The sequence below is a fragment of the Triticum aestivum genome, chromosome 5B (genome assembly GCF_018294505.1).
Source record: "Triticum aestivum cultivar Chinese Spring chromosome 5B, IWGSC CS RefSeq v2.1, whole genome shotgun sequence".
NCBI classification, from domain to species: domain Eukaryota; kingdom Viridiplantae; phylum Streptophyta; class Magnoliopsida; order Poales; family Poaceae; genus Triticum; species Triticum aestivum.
The window spans coordinates 512,518,342-512,540,309 of NC_057807.1; the positions used below are offsets into that span (position 1 = coordinate 512,518,342).

General features: G+C 46.6%; 1 protein-coding gene and 1 pseudogene across 3 annotated transcripts; both read right to left on the bottom strand.

Annotated features, from left to right (window-relative positions):
- Nucleotides 1–14,136: 14,136 nt before the first annotated feature.
- Nucleotides 14,137–15,617, bottom strand: LOC123116672 (UDP-glycosyltransferase 91B1-like; annotated as a pseudogene).
- Nucleotides 15,618–18,388: 2,771 nt separating this feature from the next.
- LOC123112848 (uncharacterized) lies at nt 18,389–21,829 on the bottom strand. 3 transcript variants are annotated; one of them, XR_006455740.1, is made up of 3 exons: nt 21,117–21,829; nt 19,456–19,892; nt 18,389–18,824 (listed from the first exon to the last, which is right to left on the bottom strand). XR_006455740.1 is itself a non-coding variant. In XM_044533948.1 (2 exons), exons 1-2 carry the CDS (start codon nt 21,729–21,731, stop codon nt 19,533–19,535), a joined length of 975 nt encoding a protein of 324 aa, XP_044389883.1. In that variant the 5' UTR covers nt 21,732–21,829; the 3' UTR covers nt 19,204–19,532. The 3 variants fall into 3 exon arrangements, 1 of the variants encoding a protein (XP_044389883.1); XR_006455739.1 differs by having other exon boundaries at nt 18,389–18,829; XM_044533948.1 differs by lacking the exon at nt 18,389–18,824 and having other exon boundaries at nt 19,204–19,892.
- Nucleotides 21,830–21,968: the final 139 nt, after the last annotated feature.

Here is a 21,968-nt window from a genome sequence, read left to right on the forward strand (position 1 = left end):
ATTATTTTGTATGCTGATGGTGCTGTGGCGGCTGCATGCCAGAGGGCTGCATACTCGACTTCTACATCGCCGCCTTCACCAAGGAGAAGATCTCCCTCGCTGGCCACGACGAGGTCTACGCCTGCACTCCCATTCCCATTCTTTCTCCCTCTCCAGGAATTGGGGTTTCTATTGCTTTTTTTTTTGTTTGGTGTGTGCCTCTGCAGTATATGGTGGCGGATGGGCGGAACTTCTTGCCACTGCTCCCAGAGGCGTCAAGGGCGTCAAGCCCTCTGTAATGATCGGATGGGACTGTCAGGTTCAGTCCCATCTTGGCTTTGCTCCCTCACTATGCAGTTTCTCTCCTATCTATCAAGATTTACTATGTCTCTCTACTTCTATTCTACTGAATATTGTTCTTGGAGCTTCAAAGGCAATTTCTTTACTGGTGAACATGTGTAGGAGGAATTGTGGTTTAGCGTTATTAGACCTCTGTAAATGCATGTCTAGGAGGATTCTTGGAGCTGTGGTGTATTATGTAAGTCCATCAAAGCTATTTGCTTTATTGGTGAACATGTATAGGAGGATTCATTGATAGACCTATGTACATACATGTTTGCTCTGTGCTATAAAAAGACTCCTTTGGTGGTGAGCATAAAAAAGAAGAAATTTACTACTCGCAATAAAATTTAATTGGGTGAACTGTAGAAGCTGACTTTGTCAAAGAAAGGTTCAGAACCCACCCTTTCTTTCTTGCAGGATTGAGAAGATTGTGACTTTGAAACCTTTTAGAGACTTTCTTAGAGAAAGGTTCAGAACCCACCCTTTCTTTCTTGCAGGATTGAGAAGATTGTGACTTTGAAACCTTTTTAGATGTACAGAAAGAAAGCAGATTGTGCTTGTACATAATGATGGTGAGAAGATCAAATATATGGTATGGGAAGTGGTTTCACTGATTGTACTTGTACAGCAAGAGAGCAGATTGTGTTTCCTTTCAGAAGATAACTTTTGCCGGCCATTGTGTTGCTTCCAAGCAGAATATTTATTGATTTAGTTCTCTCACCACTGATTCTGCTAAAGATGTAACTTGTATTGAGTTATTTATACTGTATCAATCCTAACGTTGGTATATACGACCTAACATGTTGAGTTTACCACAAAGAAAACAAAAAGAATTTAATATTGTATACGATGCTACATGTCATAATATGTTTAGTTCCTGTTAGTTCTGTTTATTTGCATCTTGTGCTCTCAGTCCATGGACACATGCAACATATGGAGAACCACAAACTAGGTGCAATCCGATGTTCCCTTGGTAGAACCTTCTTTGAGAAAATAGTACCAAATGTTTCAAGCTTTCCACTATCTTTTGGTGATTATTTTGTGATTCTGCAAATAAAGGGAAACGGCACCACACTCATCATGCAATTTGGTACAGCCTGTGATATATCTTGCACATTTGAAACCATTATATTGTATGAATACCTCTTCAGGTCATTAGGTAGAGTTGGAGTCGGTTGTGTTGTACATCTCTGGCCGACTTGTAGTTTGACTAAGGAACTATTGTATTAACGTGTTTTTGTTAATTCTGTATGGTTGTTCTGTTGAGAAGTCCACTATATGCATGTTTGATACGATATAATTATGTTTTAACTATATGGCTCAAGACTTTTCTTTTCTATGATTATACGTGCGTTGCACGTGCACGCTTACTAGTACGTAAAGTAACGTAAATAGCAATGTGGTGGGCCAGGATTGGAGAGAGGGGGGGAAGGGGCCCACCCCCCTTAAAATCAGGAGGGGGGAGAGGATTTAGTGTAGGGTTTTTTTTTTGAAACATATCTACACTAAATCCTCTTTTTCCCCTAATTTTAAGGGGGGTGTTACGTAACCTTTCGTAACGTTTTACGTAGATGTAGCATTATTGGGGGAGCAGAGGGGTTTTGGGCCACGGAATCCTCGCGTACGAAACGGGCGTCGGGGTTTTGCGCGGTTTCTGGGCTACTCGAGGAATATTCGCTCGAATCCCCCATAATCCACGCATATCAAACAAGGCCTTAGGGATATATCCGGTACAGATGGGACTGAAATTGTCAATATATGCATAGCAACAGAATCACTCAGTTTGTGGAACATCCGGCGAATGGGTACTTCCCGGTCAAGTCAGCTAGCATGTTTCGTTGGGGGCACGCCAAGTTAACCAATTTCCGTATTTCCTTATTTTTGTAACAATTTTCTCATTTAACACTTTACTAATACTAAAAATATCCCATTTAATTAACACACGCAATTTTGGTACTGTACTTAACTAGAAACACGGCGCGGCAATCGCCCAGCAGCGGCATCATTCGATCCCCCGTACCGTGCATGGCGCCGCCGCCCGTCGTGGGCTTCTCAGACCTGCCGACGGAGGCGCTGGACGAGATCGCCCGGCGCGCCGGGCCCCTCGACAACGTCCTCTGCTCCGCCGTCTGCCGGTCATGGCGCCGCGCGCTCAGGACCACGCGCCTCCACCGGCTGGGACGGCAACCGAGCCTCCCGCACCGCATGTACATGTACCAACGCAGTTTCTGGGAGGAGGGGCAGCCCCCGGTCGTCGAGGTCAGCCGGCCGTACTGCAGAGACACCGGCCAGTGGGCCGTCAAGACCGTCATGGACGACGGCAAGGTTGCTAGCGCGCGCATCATCGGAAGCTCTTACGGCTGGGTCATCACCGTCGACAATGACACGTGGGCCATGTCCCTGCTCGACCCCTTCACCGGCCGGAGCTTCCCGCTGCCTCCCTTCACGGACTCCTCCCGCGCCGGCAAGCAGCTCCGGACGGAGTTCCGATGGGGGCGAGAGATGTTCCGCAAGGCGGCGCTGGCTCCTGGGCGCCGGCTGGGCACCTACGCCGTGATGCTACTCCACGGCGGCGGGCGCGGCCTGTCCTACCTCGCTCCCGGCGCCACGTCGTGGGCGACGCTGCGCCCTCCGAGGGGCATGCCGCACAAGTACCTGGACGTCATCTTCCACAAGGGCGCCTTCTACACGGTCAGCTCCTACGCCGAGGCGAACGCGTGGGTGCCGGACGGCAGCGGCGGCCTGCGGACGAGGCGGCTCACGAGCCCGCGGCTCCGCGTCCGGCGACGGCGTTCTCATGGTGAGCAGCACGGACACGCGCGACCACGATAACTACTTATCTTATGACTTCCGGCAACGAGGTGCACCGCTGCGCGGAGAGAGAGCGCAGGTGGCTTCCCGTGGAGAACCTTGAGCTCGAGGAAATGACGATCGTGGTCGGGGGCAGGTGCAGCTTCTGCGTCCCGCGCAGCTACGGCTACGACGTCGGCGACCATGGCCACCGGAACGAACGTGTGCAGGCCACTTCTTCTCATTGGTTTCTCCCTTACGTTGCAAGGTTAGATCCAGCCTTCTGGTAGCGGCATCATCCATGTCGACCGTAGGTAGAATCGATTCATTTTCAGACGTAAACTAATGTAGTTTATTTAGGGCATCTCCAACGCCCCGCGCTTAGCACGGGCGCAAGGATTAGAAATCTGGCTATAGCGTCGGCGCAAGATTGTTTCTCTTCCCGTGCGAAGCGCCCGGCTTGTTTAATTTAGCCCGCACAATTAGCGCCTGCCGTTGTAAGCTAGGCGCAGTGGCGTTCTTTTTTTTTTTCGGGGTTAAAAGGATTTCATTGCTCAACTGTTGGAATATTCGTTCCTACATAGCAGAGGAACGTCTGCAGGTCCAGAGCGCAACCAAACTGTAGTTCGGCCCTTTGATCGTCCGAAAACAGCAAGTGTGTGGCTAACAACGTTCTGATTCCTACTTACATGAGCAATAGAGATATCCCTTTCACCAAAGAGCCTCTTAATATACTGAACTATCATTCTATGTGGCGATCTGTCAAGGGTAGGCGACTTGATCAACTTGATCGCATCCATGCAGTCCATCTCGATGTCTATCGGGCGAGTAGACCATTGTAGAGCAAGGCTTAATCCCTCCTGACATGCCAACAGTTCAGCCTGGAGCGGTCCGGAACAATGCAAGATAGAACGACAAGCAGAGAAGATAATGTTGCCATCATTATCACGTAAGATCATACCGGCTCCTGCTAATCCACCATCGGTATGAACGAACGACCCGTCAACATTGAGCTTCACGCGACCGGCCGGCGGGGCAGACCACTGGACTATGGCTGCATGTTGCGTTGCTGTATTTATCATTGTAGAACTATACCCAATCGGCGGCGGCACCATCTTCCCTTTGATGATGTCAATGGTTGGAAAATGATTGATGCATCGAAGAGATTCAGCATAGCTAATTAGAAATCTGCAGGAAGCTTCAATTGGAGGCGGTAGCTTATGATGTACTATTTCATTACGTACATACCAACTCCTCCACAGCACCATCAACACATGCATGTGATCATCTTCATTTAGCTTGTATAGAAGATCAAAAAGCCACTCAGGGCCTGTATTCCTCACTGAAGCTAAGTCCGGCAATAGCCATTTTTCCCGCATGGCGTTCCACAAAGCAACAGCCAATGGGCATCTACAGAATGTGTGGAATGTGTCCTCCGGTTCCATCGCACACAGCGGACAAAGGTTAGACACCTCAAGTTCCCGTGATTTTTTATTCACCCGAGTAGCCAGTGAATTTGTGACCAAACGCCATGCAAAGATACGCACCTTTGGTGGAACAGGGCATCTCCATATAAGTGCCCAGACGGCACGTCGCCCGTCCGGTGCCCTACTCGATGCGACTGTAGTCTGACGGTGAATCTCGTCATATGATAGACGATAAGCACTCCGAACTGTGAATGATCCAGAACGCTCAGGCGCCCAAGCGATAATATCTTTGTCCAACCGTGGCACCACCTTGATCTTCATAATTTCCATGACATCTACCGACATGAAATGTTGATTAAGTAGTTGCACGTTCCAATTTCCTCGGTCGTCCAGGAGCTCGCTGACACGCCGAAGGCGGCAGCGCCCCTGGGGTGATATTGGCAACCTCACAAGTGGATGTGGTATCCACTGGTCACGCCAAATACGTACAGAAGCACCATCACCAATGCGTCAAATTAAACCTTTCTTGAGAAGCTCAAGACCATGGACAATAGACTGCCACGTCTGGGATGAGTTGCCCGAAAAGACCGTATCTTCCAGACGTCCCGCCGGGTAATATCTTGCTTTCAGCACCTGCGCACATAAACTGTCAGGATAAGCAATAAGACGCCAAGCCTGTCTAGCCAGAAGTGCCTGATTGAAGAGTCTGAAATCACGGAACCCCATGCCGCCTTGCACTTTCGGTTTAATTAATGTATCCCATGCACGCCAATGTGTCTTCCTCTTCCCCTCCTTGCCCCCCTACCAAAAATTGCGTACCATGCGAGTAAGGTCATCACAAACACTCCGAGGCAAACGGAAAACCCCCATATGATATATGTAGGTAGGGACTGCGCAACCGCCTTAATGAGAATTTCTTTGCCCCCTTGTGACGAGTGGCGTTCTCGAAAATGACCCGAATTATAAGAGCATCTCCAATAGGCACGCTAAAAATAAAAATACCACGCCGGGTGAGGCAGGTTTTGCGCGCGGCGGTGCGCTGGCTCCAGCTGCTGCCGCAAAATAAAGCGCGCCCGAACCGCTCCAGCAGGTGCGCTATATTTTATTTATTTTCCTTGAGACGATTGCATACATAGCATACAAATATGAAGATAGTTTGGCACATAGCCTGCTTCTATGATACAAAATAAAACTAAAAACTACTACTACTCATTCTCCGACTCGGACTCTGCCTCGGTGATGTCCTCCTCCGACGTATCAGCATAGGCGTCAAGGAACTGCTCGTTGCGGGAGTCCCAGGACGACGCATCTCCTAGCGCCATGTTGTTTTTAGCGACTGCTTCCGCATTCGCTTTTCCTCGCGATAGGCGGCTCGCTTCTTCCTTCTCTCCTCTCTCTTCGCCCTCCTCTCGGCGAAGAACTGTTCCTCGTTGATGATGTCTTGCGGGAAGCGTTGCCTCCACAGCGCCATGGCTTCCTCGTCCATCTCGGCCAGGCTAAGACGGCGCTCCCGTCTCCGATGTTTGCGACGATCCTCGTCAGTGTTAAGCCGCGGGAAAGGCGCCAACTCCTGTGCCCGCTCCTGCATCGCCACGTCGGTGAAGTTCATGTCCCAATGGGACCGCCGGATGCGCCACGCCGCAGCGTCGTACGCGCGGGCGCCATCCTGGGCGGTGTCGAAGGTTCCGAGGCCGAGGCGCACGCCGCCGCCCGACTGAATCAAGGCGGAATAGGTGCCGGACAAACGCACGCGGACGCCGCGGTACCCCGAACCTCCCCGGCGGCGAGGCGGCATGGTGGCGCGATGGTGGCGTGTCGGCGGCGATGAGAGAAAGAAGTGGAGGGAGCGAGAAAGAGCGGCAGAGGGCGCTGCAGTTTTATAGGCGCGTGCGAAGCAGCACGCCAAATCTAGCGCGAGAGCTGCCGCCTTTTCCTGCGCGCACAATCGTTTTCCGCGCGCGCTAATTTGCCGCCACCGCTGGAGCGCGCAAAATTGGGCCGCACGCGCTAAAAAACCATTTTACCCCGCGCGCGCGTCTTTTCGCGCCACTGTTGGAGATGCTCTAAGGGTTGGGCGCACGTTGTTGCGACCTTGGTGTTGTTGGTTTTTTACAAAGAATTACTCGGTCTGTTTCAAAATATAAGGTGTATTACTTTTTTGAAGAGTCAAACTTTTTAAGTTTGATAAAATTTGTAGAGAAATATATCAAAATCTATAATATCAAATCCATATGATTAGATTCATCATGAAATGGATTTTCATGCTTTTCTTGTTTAATATTTTAGATGTCGATATTGTTTGCTCTGAACTTGGTCAAAGTTAAAAAAATTGACTTTCCAAAAACTAATATATGTTTTGAAACTAATGCATTATTTAGTTTGGCGGGTGGGGGAAATGATGGAATGTGTTTTATTTTTATGTATAATGCGGTGATTTGATGGGACTTTCGTGGTGCGGTTCTGTGTTATGCGCTAACCAACGTATATTTAATTATGTGAAAAAAATTCCACGTTGATGGTTGCATGTACTATATTGATGCTATCGTATGACATGGTGGTGCTTTTTTTCTAGTTGGTGGGAGGGTGTGCAGGATTGATATGTTTTTTATAGCCCAGCTACTGTTGATTGATTTGAAAAATCGTTAGCCCGATCAATATTATAAACCAATCATAATTGAATACCCAGTTGAATGAAAGGGTTTCAAAATGAGGGGAGATAGGGAATTAAAGAGTTGAATGGAAGGGCTCCCTGAGAAATTGTTGACCCGGTCAAAATCAGATGACTAGATTCTAAATTGAAGATCTTGATTAATTATGAGGCATTAAAAATATAGGAAGCATAGCATATAGTATAAAAATTCAAGTAAGAGAGCTTTGAGAAATTGTTGATCCGTTCAAAATAGGGTGACCCAGTTCTAATTGAGATCTTAATTGAATGTGGGATCTTTAAAACTAGGGAACATAGTGTTATAGAGGATGTGTTTCTAGCATGCATGCCGTGTCTGTGCTAATCGAGGATACATGCAACAAATCACATGAATCGCCCATTTGTCTCTTCACTTTGTATTTCAGTTTCGTATTGTGTTTGTATTTACCTCTTTGAATTACAATGGCAGCATTTTTTATTCCAAAACTTGGGAACTCCAGAAACACTGGACCAAACCTCCAACTTAAATTATGTTTGAACTTTCATCGTCATTGTCACAAGATCTTCAAACCAAAAAGTAATATTGGATATGTCTTGCTTTTAGAGAAAGAAAATTGAGTCTTGAAACACAATGGAAACTGGTTGAAACTGTCATGAAGCATATGACCAGCATATGTGAAAGTTTGAAACACAGTGAAGAAGACTAAAAATAGCATTTTGAGTTTTTGAAACACAATGGAACTGGTTCAAACTATCATGAAACACATCGGTGGATGTTCGAAACATGAAGTAACCGACTGAAACCATCATTTTATATTTCATTCAATGTGCAACCATGTGAAACTACCATGAAACATGTGCGGAAATTGAGAACATGCCTTTAGTGATTTGGCTTCATAGAGTGACCACCGTAGAACCTTGTGATAAGAGAGTTTGTGTGCCATCTAAGGGCATCTCTAGCCGACCCCCTAAATTTTAGAGGAGTAAACGGCCGAGTAAACCTCAGTGCAGTATTTTTACTTCTCTAAGTTTTGACTGTTTCTACTCGATCCCCTAAACTTAGCGGAGTAAAATTTTGTTTGTGCCAAATTATACCAATTCTAGTTTATGTAATCCATTTCAACTACATGTTAGCACACATCTAAAAACCAAACATAATAATTAAGGTTCACACAATTCATGAATTTTATGAATTCATAGTTTGCAAACAAAATTATTCAAATTCAAACACATCGAAGGGTTCAAATTGTTGGGGAACGTAGTAATTTCAAAAATTTCCTACGCACACGCAAGATCATGGTGATGCATAACAACGAGAGGGGAGAGTGTTGTCCACGTACCCTCATAGACCGTAAGCGGAAGCGTTATGACAATGCGGTTGATGTAGTCGTACGTCTTCACGATCAACCGATCCTAGCACCGAAAGTACGGCATCTCCGCGATCTGCACACGTTCGGCTCGGTGACGTCCCACGAACTCATGATCCAACAAAGTGTCAAGGGAGAGTTTCATCAGCATGACGGCGTGATGATGGTGATGATGAAGCTACCGGTGCAGGGCTTCGCCTAAGCACTACGATGATATGATCGAGGTGGATTATGGTGGAGGGGGCCACCGCACACGGCTAAGAGATCAATGATCAACTTGTGTGTCTATGGGGTGCCCCCTGGCCACGTATATAAAGGATGGAGGGAGGAGGAGGCCGGCCCTCATAGGATGCGCCCAAAGTGTGGAGTCCTACTAGGACTCCCTATTCCTAGTAGGATTCCACCTCCCACATGGAATAGGAAAAATGGAAGGGAGAAGGAGGAGGAAGGAAGGGGGCGCCCCCTTTCCCTAGTCCAATTCAGACCAGTCCATGGGGAAGGGGTGCGGCCACCCTTGAGGCTTTTCTCTCCTTTCCCGTATGGCCCATTAAGGCCCAATACGAATTCCCATAACTCTCCAGTACTCCAGAAAATACCCGAATCACTCGAAACCTTTCCGATGTCCGAATATAGCGTTCCATTATATCGATCTTTATGTTTCGACCATTTCGAGACTCCTCATCATGTCCCCCATCTCATCCGGGACTCCGAACAAACTTTGGTCATCAAATCACATAACTCATAATACAAATCGTCACAGAACGTTAAGCGTGCGGACCCTACGGGTTCGAGAACTATGTAGACATGACCGAGACTCATCTCCGGTCAATAACCAATAGCGGAACCTGGATGCTCATAGTGGTTCCTACATATTCTACGAAGATCTTTATCGATCAAATCGCATAACAACATACGTTGTTCCCTTTGTCATCGGTATGTTACTTGCCCGAGATTCGATCGTCGGTATCTCAATACCCAGTTCAATCTCGTTACCGGCAAGTCTCTTTACTCGTTCTGTAATGCATCATCCCACAACAAACTCATTAGTCACATTGCTTGCAAGGCTTATTGTGATGTGCATTACCGAGAGGGCCCAAAGATACCTCTCCGACAATCGGAGTGGCAAATCCTAATCTCGATCTATGCCAACTCAACAAGTACCATCGGAGACACCTGTAGAGCACCTTTATAATCACCCAGTTACGTTGTGACGTTGGGAAAAGTAGTAATTTCAAAAAATTCCTACGCACACGCAAGATCATGGTGATGCATAGCAACGGGAGGGGAGAGTGCTATCCACGTACCCTCGTAGACCGTAAGCGGAAGCGTTATGACAACGCGGTTGATGTAGTCGTACGTCTTCATGATCGACCGATCCTATCACTGAAAGTACGGCATCTCCTCGATCTGCACACGTTCGACTCGGTGACGTCCCACAAACTCATGATCTAGCAGAGTGTCGAGGGAGAGCTTCATCAGCACGACGGCTTGATGACGGTGATGATGAAGCTACCGGCGCAGGGCTTCGCCTAAGCACTACGATGATATGACCGAGGTGGATTATGATGGAGGGGGCACCGCACACGGCTAAGAGATCAATGATCAACTTGTGTGTCTATGGGGTGCCCTCTGGCCACGTATATAAAGGATGGAGGGAGGAGGAGGCCGACCCTCATAGGGTGCGCCCAAAGTGTGGAGTCCTACTAGGACTCCCTGTTCCTAGTAGGATTCCACCTCTCACATGGAATAGGAAAAAGAGAAGGGAGAAGGAGAAGGAAGGAAGGGGGCGCCCTCTTTCCCTAGTCCAATTCGAACCAGTCTATGGGGAAGGGGCGGCACCACCCTTGAGGCTTTTCTCTCCTTTCCCTATGGCCCATTAAGGCCCAATACGTATTCCCGTAACTCTCCGATACTCCAAAAAATACCCGAATCACTCGAAACCTTTCCGATGTCTGAATATAGCCTTCCATTATATCGATCTTTACGTCTTGACCATTTCGAGACTCCTCGTCATGTCCCCGATCTCATCCGGGACTCCAAACAAACTTCGGTCATCAAATCACATAACTCATAATACAAATCGTTACAGAATGTTAAGCGTGCGGACCCTATGGGTCCGAGAACTATGTAGACATGACCAAGACTCATCTTCGGTCAATAACCAATAGCGGAACTTGGATGCTCATATTGGTTCCTACATATTCTACGGAGATCTTTATTGGTCAAACTGCTTAACAATATACGTTGTTCACTTTGTCATCGGTATGTTACTTGCCCGAGATTCGATCGTCGGTATCTCAATACCTAGTTCAATCTCGTTACCGGCAAGTCTCTTTACTAGTTCCGTAATGCATCATCCCGCAACTAACTCATTAGTCACATTGCTTGCAAGGCTTATAGTGATGTGCATTACCGAGAGGGCCCAGAGATACCTCTCTGAGAATCGGAGTGACAAATCCTAATCTCGATCTATGCCAACTCAACAAGTACCATTGGAGACACCTATAGAGCACCTTTATAATCACCCAGTTACGTTGTGACGTTTGGTAGCACATAAAGTGTTCCTCCGGTATCCGGGGGTTGCATAATCTCATAGTCATAGGAACATGTATAAGTCATGAAGAAAGCAATAACAATATACTAAACGATCCAGTGCTAAGCTAACGAAATGGGTCAAACCAATCACGCCATTCTATAATGATGTGATCCCGTTAATCAAATGACAACTCATGTCTATGGCTAGGAAACTTAACCATCTTTGATTCAACGAGCTAGTCAAGTAGAGGCATACTAGTAACACTCTGTTTGTCTATGTATCCACACATGTACTAAGTTTCCGGTTAATACAATTCTAGCATGAATAATAAATATTTATCATAAAATAAGGAAATAAATAATAACTTTATTATTGCCTCTAGGGCATATTTCCTTCACAGATGAAATAAATAGCCTGATAAAAGCACAACTATGAAGTGCTATGATGATGCCAGTGATGCTCAACGAAGATTATCTTGGAGATGGATATGAACTTCTAGGCTCTCGATCCTGCGATGTGCTTCAAGCAATATCTGGATCCTATATGCATCGTACTTTGACTAAGCAGGATTCCCATTGGTGATGTATCTATAGTTCTCAGGCATGCCTTTCTTATCTTCAATGATCATGTTATATAAGATGATGCAACAAGTCATGACAGCTCGACTCCGGCGACAACGGCGGTCTATGCGGCGGCGGCGTTTCATTTCGACTCCAGCGACGGTGATGGCTGGCGATCGGCTACGACTCAGGCAGCATGGAGGCTGTGAGGTAGCAGTGGCGGTGATGGATACTTGCCGGCAGCTACACCGACAATGAAGCAGTGCAGTGGGGGTCGAAAAGAGGCCATGGCTTTTACACGCCCGCTGGGTGGCCGAGTATTTTTTGGCATCCGCAGGGCTGAGGAGTAAAAAAATTGCAAACCTAAAGGTTTAGGACTTCGGCTAGGCGTCGATTAAAGGACTAAACTGAAAACTTTACTTTTCTAACTGTCTTAAGTAACATCTGAAGTATCTTAGTAACATCTGAAGTAATAACTACACAAGCAAAAATACAAAAAAAAAAGTTGAATTCTCAACCAGAAATGAGTAGTGTACACCAATAATAAAACTAAGAATCTGCCGCAAAAAAAATAACTAAGAAACTTTAATGTTAGTGCTACCTTCACTTCTCATTTCTTAACAGACTTAATCATGAAGCGCTCAGCCTGGATATAGACAAATTTTGTTTGGATTTCCAAAAAAGTTCAAATATACAAGTATTGTTCTCATTTTTTAAAATTATCGTGCTTTTCAGATATTGTCCTGAATTTCAAAAGGTGTTCTTGTTTTCATATTTTGTTAAAAAATTCAAAATGTTCATGTTCTCCAAAACTGTATTCCAATTTCATAAAAGTTTCTATTTTAAAAAACTGTTTGTAATTTAAAAAATGTTATTGTTTTAACTTTATCGAAAACTAAATAATGTTTCGGTTTTCAAAATTTCACAGGATTTTTCTAAAAAAATACGTTACAAAGAAATGTTTCCAATTTTACAGAAAAGTTCTAGCATCTCGTTATAAGTGCAGGCCCCTATGCCTCGCTTATAACGAGATGTCAGGAACCTCGTGTGAAGGCGAGAGCCAGATGTGCCGACCCAGCTCGCGGCAGGCCACAACTTCAGGGTTTTTCACTTTTTTCGTTTATTACTTCCAAATATTGTAAGTATATATATTACAAAACACACTCTATGTAAAACATTTGAAAATATTAATCTCGCATTTGAAAAATGTTAGATGTGAATAGAAAAAATATTTCTAATTAGGCCAGGGCACCATGTTTGGCTAGAGAGCTCCTATTGGACGCCCGCGTGCGCCTAGTCGAGCTTTCGTGCAGAAGAGGCACTACTGGATGACCCATTACAGTTCGAAATATGGAAAAAAGATCCCCAAAAATGAGTGCACGTGGGAGAGAATGAAACACGGGACATCTAGGTTCCGAGTGCGCGTGGATAACCACTGAGGTGATGGTCTATGGTGATTAAACATCAGCGCAGTGCTATAAGACCTAGCAACAAAAGTAACTAAATTTGAAATTTCAAACAATTTTTAAAAATGTGAACATTTTCTAAAAAAAGAATTTAGAAATACAGTCTGCACTTTTTTAGGATAGTTTAAATACGCACTGAACATTGTTTTAATATATAATGCACTTCTTTTCAAATGCACACTGAATTGTTTTGCTCTACATGATGAACATTTTTTACATACAGTGAACAAAAATTTGAAAACCATGAACAAACTTTTGAAATTCCAAACATTTATTGAATTGTTTATATATGATGAAAAAATTTAGAATATATATTGAACAGTTTTGCAATATACGCTAATTGTTGTGATATGCATTGAACAATTTTGAAATACTCAATAAATTTTATAAAAAATATGTTGAGCATTTTCATAATATAAGGTGAACATTTCCTTCAATATACGATGAACTTTTTTTTGTATAAACACACAATGTACTTTGTAGAATGCACGAAAAATGAAACAAAAATAAATAAAATAAAATGGAATAACATAAAAAAATAGAAACATAAAAATTAAAAAAAGAAAGAAAGAGAAAAGAGATGAAACAGCCTTGCGACCATGGGCCAGCCCAAACTGAGGCGTCGGGAGCTCAAGCTCCAGCAAAGCCGTGTCCTTTTGACGCTCGCGAGCGTCAAATAGGGATTGCCGTTTGGCTAGGCCAACCCGATATGTATCCAAAACTCTGTAATCTTTGAGTAATAAAGTTGGTAGCTAAAAAAAGCTCGCTTCTTGAGCTCCCGCTACGGATGGATTTTACGACCACTAACGGATGTTGTTGATGGCGAATCAACCTATGGTTGATTGGTTAGGAGGACATCGGCACCCTCGACCCACCAGTGTTCTAGTCCTGGTGCTCGCATTTATCCTGAATTTATTTCAGAATTTTCGATGATACGGGTTTAGTGGGAGAAGACATTCCTACTAGGCGCCTATAATAACTTCGTAAAATGTCAAGATGATATAGCGGCCTGGGTGCTCATAGGGATAGGAACTGGAACAAGCCATATTCGCGCACGAGCACATGAGCACACGCACAGATGACACATCGAGCTAACAGTAACACTCTGAAACAAGCCATATTTTGCCGAAACCATAAAATGTGGAAGGAATCGCCGACGGAGGGTGATGTATTGTACGCACGAGTCGTTTCTCGCCTCCATTAGCCATCGAGTCACTGGTCCTTGTAGAACCTGAGTTGCTGAACGAACTCATCGATGTACCTCTCATGGCAGGCAGTGTCCGCGACAACCTGCTGCCACTTCTTGGCATTGGCGGCGAAGAGGCGTCCTGCTTGCTCGTCCACCACGACGGCCCGGACCGTCGACGCGACGCCTTGCCGGTCAAAAGACACTCCATCCTCCCCGTTCCTCGGCACCAGCAGACCCACCTTCTTCCTCTCCATGAACTGAGCCCCCGTCTGTTGGTCTCCGAAGAAGGGCAGCATGATGAGGGGATGCCCATACTGGATCCCCTCGATGGCGGAGCCCGGCCCGCTGTGCGTGAGGAACGCGCCCACGGAGCCGTGCGCTAGCATCCTCGTCTGCGGAACCATCCCCATCGCCACGATGCCACGGCCCTTGGCGCGCTCCTCGAAGCCCGGAGGAAGAACGTCTTAGTCGCCGACCTTCCTCAGAGCCCACAGGAATGGCGTCCCGGCGAGCTCCAGGCCGATGGCTAGCTCGTGCACCAGCTCGGTGGTCAGCGGCGCTTCGGTTCCCAGCGCGACGTAGACGACGGATTTCGCCGGATGCCGGTCCAGCCATGACACGAGCTCGCCACCTTCATTATTCGAATTCGCCCTCAGACTCAGAGGCGGCGGCGGCAGCAGGCCCATAGGGGCGAACGGCTTTCCCAGGACGCCGGGCAGCAGAGGCACGGCCTCGGGGTCGAACTCCACGCAGCACCGCTGGGCGACGATCTTGCAGCACTGGTAGGTTAGCACGAAGCGCTGGGGCACGGTCGCCCCTAGCTCTGGGTCCACCACCGTGGACACACGCGGCACGCCCCAGAGCGCGGTCGACGCGGCGGCGAAGGGGAGGAACATCACGGACGGCACGCCTCGGTCGCCGGCGGCGGCTGCGGCTAGGTAGTGGAGGTTGTCGAGGACGAGCCAGTCTGGCTTCTCGCCCTCGTCGAGGAAGGCGGAGAATGGCCCGACGAGGCCGTCGGCGGCCTTCAGTAGAAGGTCGCTCAAGTTGCCGGGACTGGGCGGGAGGTCGGAGGTGGCCTCGGCTCCCTCCGGGAGGCCGTCCACGCGGGGCAGCGGCAGGGCGACGAAGTGGACGCCGGCGACCGGCCGGAGCCGGCTGAGATTGCGCGGCGTGGAGACGAAGGAGACGCGGTGGCCGCGCGCCACCAGGCGCTCCGCAAGCTCCAGCAAGGGGATCATGTGCCCGAACGCGAGCCACGGGAAGATGACGATGTGCATGGGCGAGGAGGAGGAGCGGGCATCGGCGTTGGCGGCCACGGTCCTACTCCTAGCAGTATCGCTCCAGGTGGTGGTGGATCGGCCTGTGATGATGTCTAGCCTCGATGGAGTGTCTATATAGTGAGTGAGCCGAGAGCTGTTGATCTTGGCCTGGGTGGCGTGGAGCGGCGTGCACCGCGCATGGCAACTACTAGAGCTTCTTCTCCATCCGCTCGGCCATGGTGGTGGTTGGCAGCTCATTGCTCCATCCACTAGGCCATGGTGGTGGTCCATGACATCATGTGACAGCTCTCTTTCACTGCTCACATGCAATTAATACACTTGCAACAAGCTGTGGCGAACGTTGAGGAGGAGGATGCCTTTCTTTGGCCCTGGAGCGCTACGGGATCGTACAGTGCTAAATCCACTTACAAGATGCTTTGCCAGGGCATGACTCGATTTGCCGCCGCTCACTGCATTTAAAGAAGTTGGGCGCCTCTCAAGTGTAAAATCTTCGCGTGGCTTGCCTCTCAGTGCCGGCTTGGACCTCGGATAGGCGTGCGAGACACGGACTTAAAGAAACGTCCTCGGCATGCTTTACGTGCTGCCAAGATGAGGACACAACGGATCATATCCTCGCTAGATGCGTTTATGCGACGCAAGTTTGGAGTGGTTGCTTCCAATGGTTACAAATCAACATACAAATCCCAAGCCGAGAGGACACCTTCATGGGATGGTGGGCCAACGCTAGGAAGTCCTTCCATGGTAAGCTCAAGAGAGATTTCGACTCCTTTGTCATCTTGACCGCGTGGCATCTATGGAAACAAAGAAACGCAAGAGTGTTCAACCGGATTGATCAAGTACGCACGGACACTAACCTTGTCCAGCTCATCCACGAGGAGATCAAGCTTTGGAAGAACGCGGGTATAGGAGTTGAGGGTTTAGATATATTTGTGAGAGAGTAATCTTTGTGTCCTTTTTTCGGAGTTGGAGTCCGGTGTACCCCCGTCTTAGCATGGGTACTTGTAAAACTCTCTTTCTTTCTTCTATAAAAATACGGTACGCCTTTGGCGTACTCTCGAACAACCGGGCATTGCCCCTTTCTATTAACTAGATGATTTCCCACATGTTGCAGCGGAAAATAAGCTATTAAAAAAATAGATGTAGACAATTAACAAATCTTGAGAATAGTATAAAATTTTTTATGCTAGCACGATAAAAAATACAAACTAATGATCACATGTTTGGTGTGTTAAACCCTTAATGGTTATGATATCATATAGTGAACGGAAAAAAAGTCAAAGCTGCCAACTTCCTTATGATCAGTTGTGCTACACATTAAAACAAGGGAGTACCTAGAACTCATCTAGATGAGATATAATTTGGCCTCATTCACTTTGAAAACAAGAATAGATACAGCCTACGTCAGTACACACGCATCTTATAGCATCATATCCAATGGCCATAAAAGGTGAATGAGACCAAATTATATCTCATCTAGATGAGTTCTAGCAAAACTGTTAAAACAAACCTCATTTACTTGTGTGTGTTTTTGCTGAAGGCTGCAATTGTTAAAATCTATGTAACATCTCAAAAGATTTATCTAACTGGAAAAAGTCATATAAAAATATACTGAATTGAGAATCTTTTGCTATAATAAATGGATATTTGGCATTTCTCACGCAAAACTCTGCTAGTGCCTGGAATACCACGTATATGATTAACCATGCGGACACTTTATTATCTTCCAGGGGCAATAAAATGTCAGTTCAAAATGGTACAGAATGACATGAATAGAACGTTAGAAATACCATGGTGAATTGCTGTTCAGAATCTAGGGGCATTCTATAGTACGGTGGATGGAAAGCGCCGCGACGAAGAAGAAAAAAGTATTGCCTCTAGGCATGCAAGGTAGAGCTATGTTTCTTCAAATAGATAAAAAAAAATTTACCTAGCTCACTCCTCACGATGTACGTGATCGTCCCCAGTTCACAGCTTTCATATGTGTCATCAATAATCCAGTACCAAAATCTGAATATGCTGCCTCGTTCTTAGTTACAGTATGCAATTGAAGAAAGCAAACTGGGCAAAAAAAAAAAACTACCATAGAAAGTCAAGAGTACTTCCATATCTATCCCAATATTCTACGCAAGCATAGGAACATGAGCTCCATATATAGGAGGACATGTACTGATATATGATGAATCTGGTTTGCCATGGTTGGAGACCGACCGACTCTGTTTTCACAAGGAAACAGAACTAACGCAACACGACGAATTGCTGCATCACAACTGGAAAATATAGATAAACATATCATTGAGGGCGGGGTGGTCCTTCTAACCAATAGAATCATCCAAATTTTAATCAATCCATCAGTGTCGCCCAGCTGGCTGCAGTGCCGAGAAAAGATCGGTTTGGTGGAGCCATGGCGAGGCAATGACCGCTGTATGTTTCGCAAGGAGAAGCAATATTCCATTTGTGAAGAATACATCATGTGGAGATGAAGCTCTTTTATACGGACGGCACACAAATATGCAGGGAAGGGGGCACATTTTTTTGGATCTGGCTTGGCTGCTCCCTCCCCATGCTCTCATCCGTGCTCCCGCTTCATCTCACGGCTGTTTTTTTTTTCCTTTTTCCCTTTTTAATCTAATCATCCCCTTATTTTAAGGGATGGCCACGGGCTTTATTTTTTCTAATCAAATCAAGCCACGTACGCGAGAGCACAGATAGGCGCACGCAAGTCTCATCCATTTTTTTAGCAATAGATAACCGAATGGATGGAAGAACACATCTCAGGACAAAAACTGAACTTCTCAAAAAAAAAGACAAAAACTGAATGGCCATTTTTTTAGGAGAAAAAGGCTATTGAGAGCCGATGACATGGCAGGATCGCTGAGTTTGATAGTTGCTGATGTGGATCGCTGAGTATTATAGATTTCTCAACGAAAGTACAAGGTAGATGGCCTTCGTACACATTGATGAGCTCGAGAGCTTGGTGATCTTCCTCGTCATCTGACGAGATTGACAAATTGATGATCTCTTGCTCCACTTTGTTCTTGGTGACTGCTTGTAGTACGGCTTCCTTTTCTTCCCTGGTGCTTTCTTCCGGTACTTCGCGCTCTACGTCCTCGGGCCATAAGACCTACCGTAGTCTTCTTCCTCTTCACAATGGATGACGCCCGAATTGGTAAATTGTAGGCGACCAAGTTACGAGTACAAACTTTCCATGCAGATCTGGAATTAGCATGTGCATACCAAACTAATCTGGGAGTAAAATAAATTACTCTTATTGAATAACAACCGCCTTCGTAATAATTGATTAATAACAAAGGTGTAATTCAGGCAATTGACAGGCAGGAGAAATAACAACGTTACAACACCCACCCCCCAGACACACAACTTTTAGCCAGGAAGTTCAAAATTACCAAAAAAAGGAGGGGGCGGAGGAAAGCTAGTAAATATGCTTGTGTGTCTGACTAGTGTCCATGGCAATGGCAGAGCCAAATCCAAGAGGAATCGCGGCTGCTGCACTTAAGTGCATTTGAGGGTTCCATATGCGGCCAATCCTCAAATACTCCAAGATGAAAGGGCAAACGATCAAATTTATGGTATAACTAAGGATGTTTAGCGAGCATAGATTTTAGAATCACAATCACAGGAATTTCATTACTTCAAGGGAATACCATTAAGACTGACAGTACAAACATGAGGTTAATGAGAACAAGCATGCGTTAAAATGCCATTAGACAAAGCATGTATAGCATATGATGTTAAAAGATCCAGCAATCAACAAACTAACCTAAAAGAAATAAACAGAAACCGTGGAGTCGAGGAGAAAACTATAAGGATGGAGCATCTGAACTGCTGCCTAAGATAAGGGGAAAACTTACAGCTCAGGATATCCTATTTGACTGTTCTATGCATCCCCAGCTGAGGGGCGTCCAACCACCAGGCAGAAAATGCTTGTCTATTCTTTTGTACAGTGAGCATCCGTCCCATGCCGCGTACACTGATTGTAACCAACACTGCCAAGAAATGCCCTTATCTCTTGTGCACTGCTGTTGCTCGCCTGCAGCAGGCGCTCGTCCTCTTCGTATATAAGGTAGGGAGCTTCACCTCTCCTCCTTGAGAGCAACTTTGATGCACCTCTCAGAACATGAGATTCCCAACCTTGAACATCAATTTTGATCAGAACCACTCGCTCTGCATCTGAAATGACTTCATCCAATGGGATTGTAGCAACCTCGACAGCAACTTCTTCATTAGATTTGAATGCTAACTTCGCACCAGTTGCAGATATAGCACTGTTGTCGAGTCGTCCAATCACCTACATTGCCAAAATACTCACAGTAAGCTGTTGAGATATAATAATAATAAAACATTATCTATAAGAAAGAGCAAGCAATCTGAGATTTCCACGAGAAGTGACGCAAGTCAGACTAATTTGCAAATGGGGTGTTTGCACTTATATGAAAGTGGCAATGAATTCACTAATGGTTCGATATGACAGTTTGAAATATTATCAGCGTGAACCAGAAGTGCATCAGGCAAATCAGGAAGTTATAACTTTAGCCAGAATGAGTTCCACTGTAGTCTGCAACTGTTAAGGAGTATTAATATTGGTCTAGGTCTCCTTACATATTCGTAGTAGTCCAACTTTCCTTACTTTGTACTCCAAGTACCATGTAATATATATTCACTCCTTGGGCTATGCAAAGTTGCTCCTCTAACAGTAACTAGCTAGGGAAGGGTAAGTATTTGGCCGGTTTTCATTATCAGTTGGTCAGCTCTTTTTTGTACTAATGAAGAGCCAGAGCTCCTGTTGATTGCTTGAAAAAAGGCACTCCACGCCATGTAATAGATTGGATCCTAAATGTCGGTTATGCTACCCGTCATTGGTTTAAACCAGTAGCACGCAACTGGAAAACTTTTCATATAAACCCTGTTCCACCAGTGACAAGGATAACTTGCCAGATGTAATATTTAGTTTAAAGAACAAGGCATTTTCTATTTCTAAATGACTCCATTTGGAAAGTATAGCACTGTCAGACCATGAATAACCCCAAATCCAATGGCAAGGGAAAAGAAAAAGTTCAGACTACAAATTGACATATATTTGTGGATGAGCATCACAAGATTTAGGAACTTCCTCTAATAGAACATACAGGAAAAGGATAATTAGGGCAAATAATAAAAGATCTAAGTAAAGTGGGGCAAATCTTTTAAGCTTGAGTAAGGTGAGGCAAACGATCAAGTGCCCATTTAATACGGGGTGAATGATCAAATTCCCCGTGATGCAAGAGTGCAACTTCCACCTTAACTCATAGATTCACCTCAACAGTTCTCCAACCATTTCTATGGGTATTTTTGTCCCAAGTAATTCGGATGGTGAGGCAAACAAGCACAATCTGAGTTTAGCACAATACTTCATCCAGCTCCCCGAGGTACATCTCGATCAATAAACACCTGGTTAGTACTACTTACTACTGCAATCCAAAATTACCATCGTTGATAAACTTTTAAACGGAGCAATCTGAACCAGAGAAGATACCTTATGCATTGTGATGTTCCCAACTCGGTCAGATGCTGCAGCATGATACACCACCACCTGGTCCTGCACCCGGTTCAGGTAAACCCCGTCGCAGATCCGCTGCAGGTTCTCGAAGACCGGCTCGAATGCCACCACCCGGAACCCCATCACGGCCGCCGCGAAGGCCGCCATCCCAACATTGGCCCCGACGTCCACCACCACCCCGCCGCCGGAGCCCCTCCCTACCTCCCCCGCGAGCAGCTCCTGGACGGTCTGGGAGATGTCGGGCTTGCGGAAGCGCTTGCCCTTTAGGAGGCGGGCGATGTTCCGGTGCGGGCGGTCGGGGAGCGACCCCAGGTCGGCGAGGGAGTAGAGGAAGGGGCGGGGCACGCCCTCCACGAGGCTCGCCAAGACCGGGGAGGCCTGCGGCGAGGCGTAGCAGTCGAAGGGGCGGAGCTGCGCGGCGAGGCGGGGCGTGGCGGCAGTGGCCGGGGAGAAGGTGAGATCTGGGGCTCTGGAGAGGACGAAGACGAGGAGGATGAGAACCGGGACGAGCAAGAGGAAGGTCCGTGGAGTGGAGGAGGACGCCGCGGCGGAGGCATGCCGGCGCCAGGAGGCGCCGAGCGGCGCCGGCATTGGCCGAGAGGGTTCCGGGGTTTTGGCGGCCGCCGATGGGAAGCGACGGCGGTGAAGAGCAGGCGCAGCGGCTGTAAAATAAAGTACCGAGCGAGGCTCGCCTCACGATTTTTGGTCTTTAACAAAAGGCTAGGCTCACGCTAGGAACAAATATACTCTTTCGAAGAAGGGCCTTGCTTCGCTAGACCCCCCAACAAAACGTAGAAGGGCAGATTGGTCATACGAAAGAAAGGTATG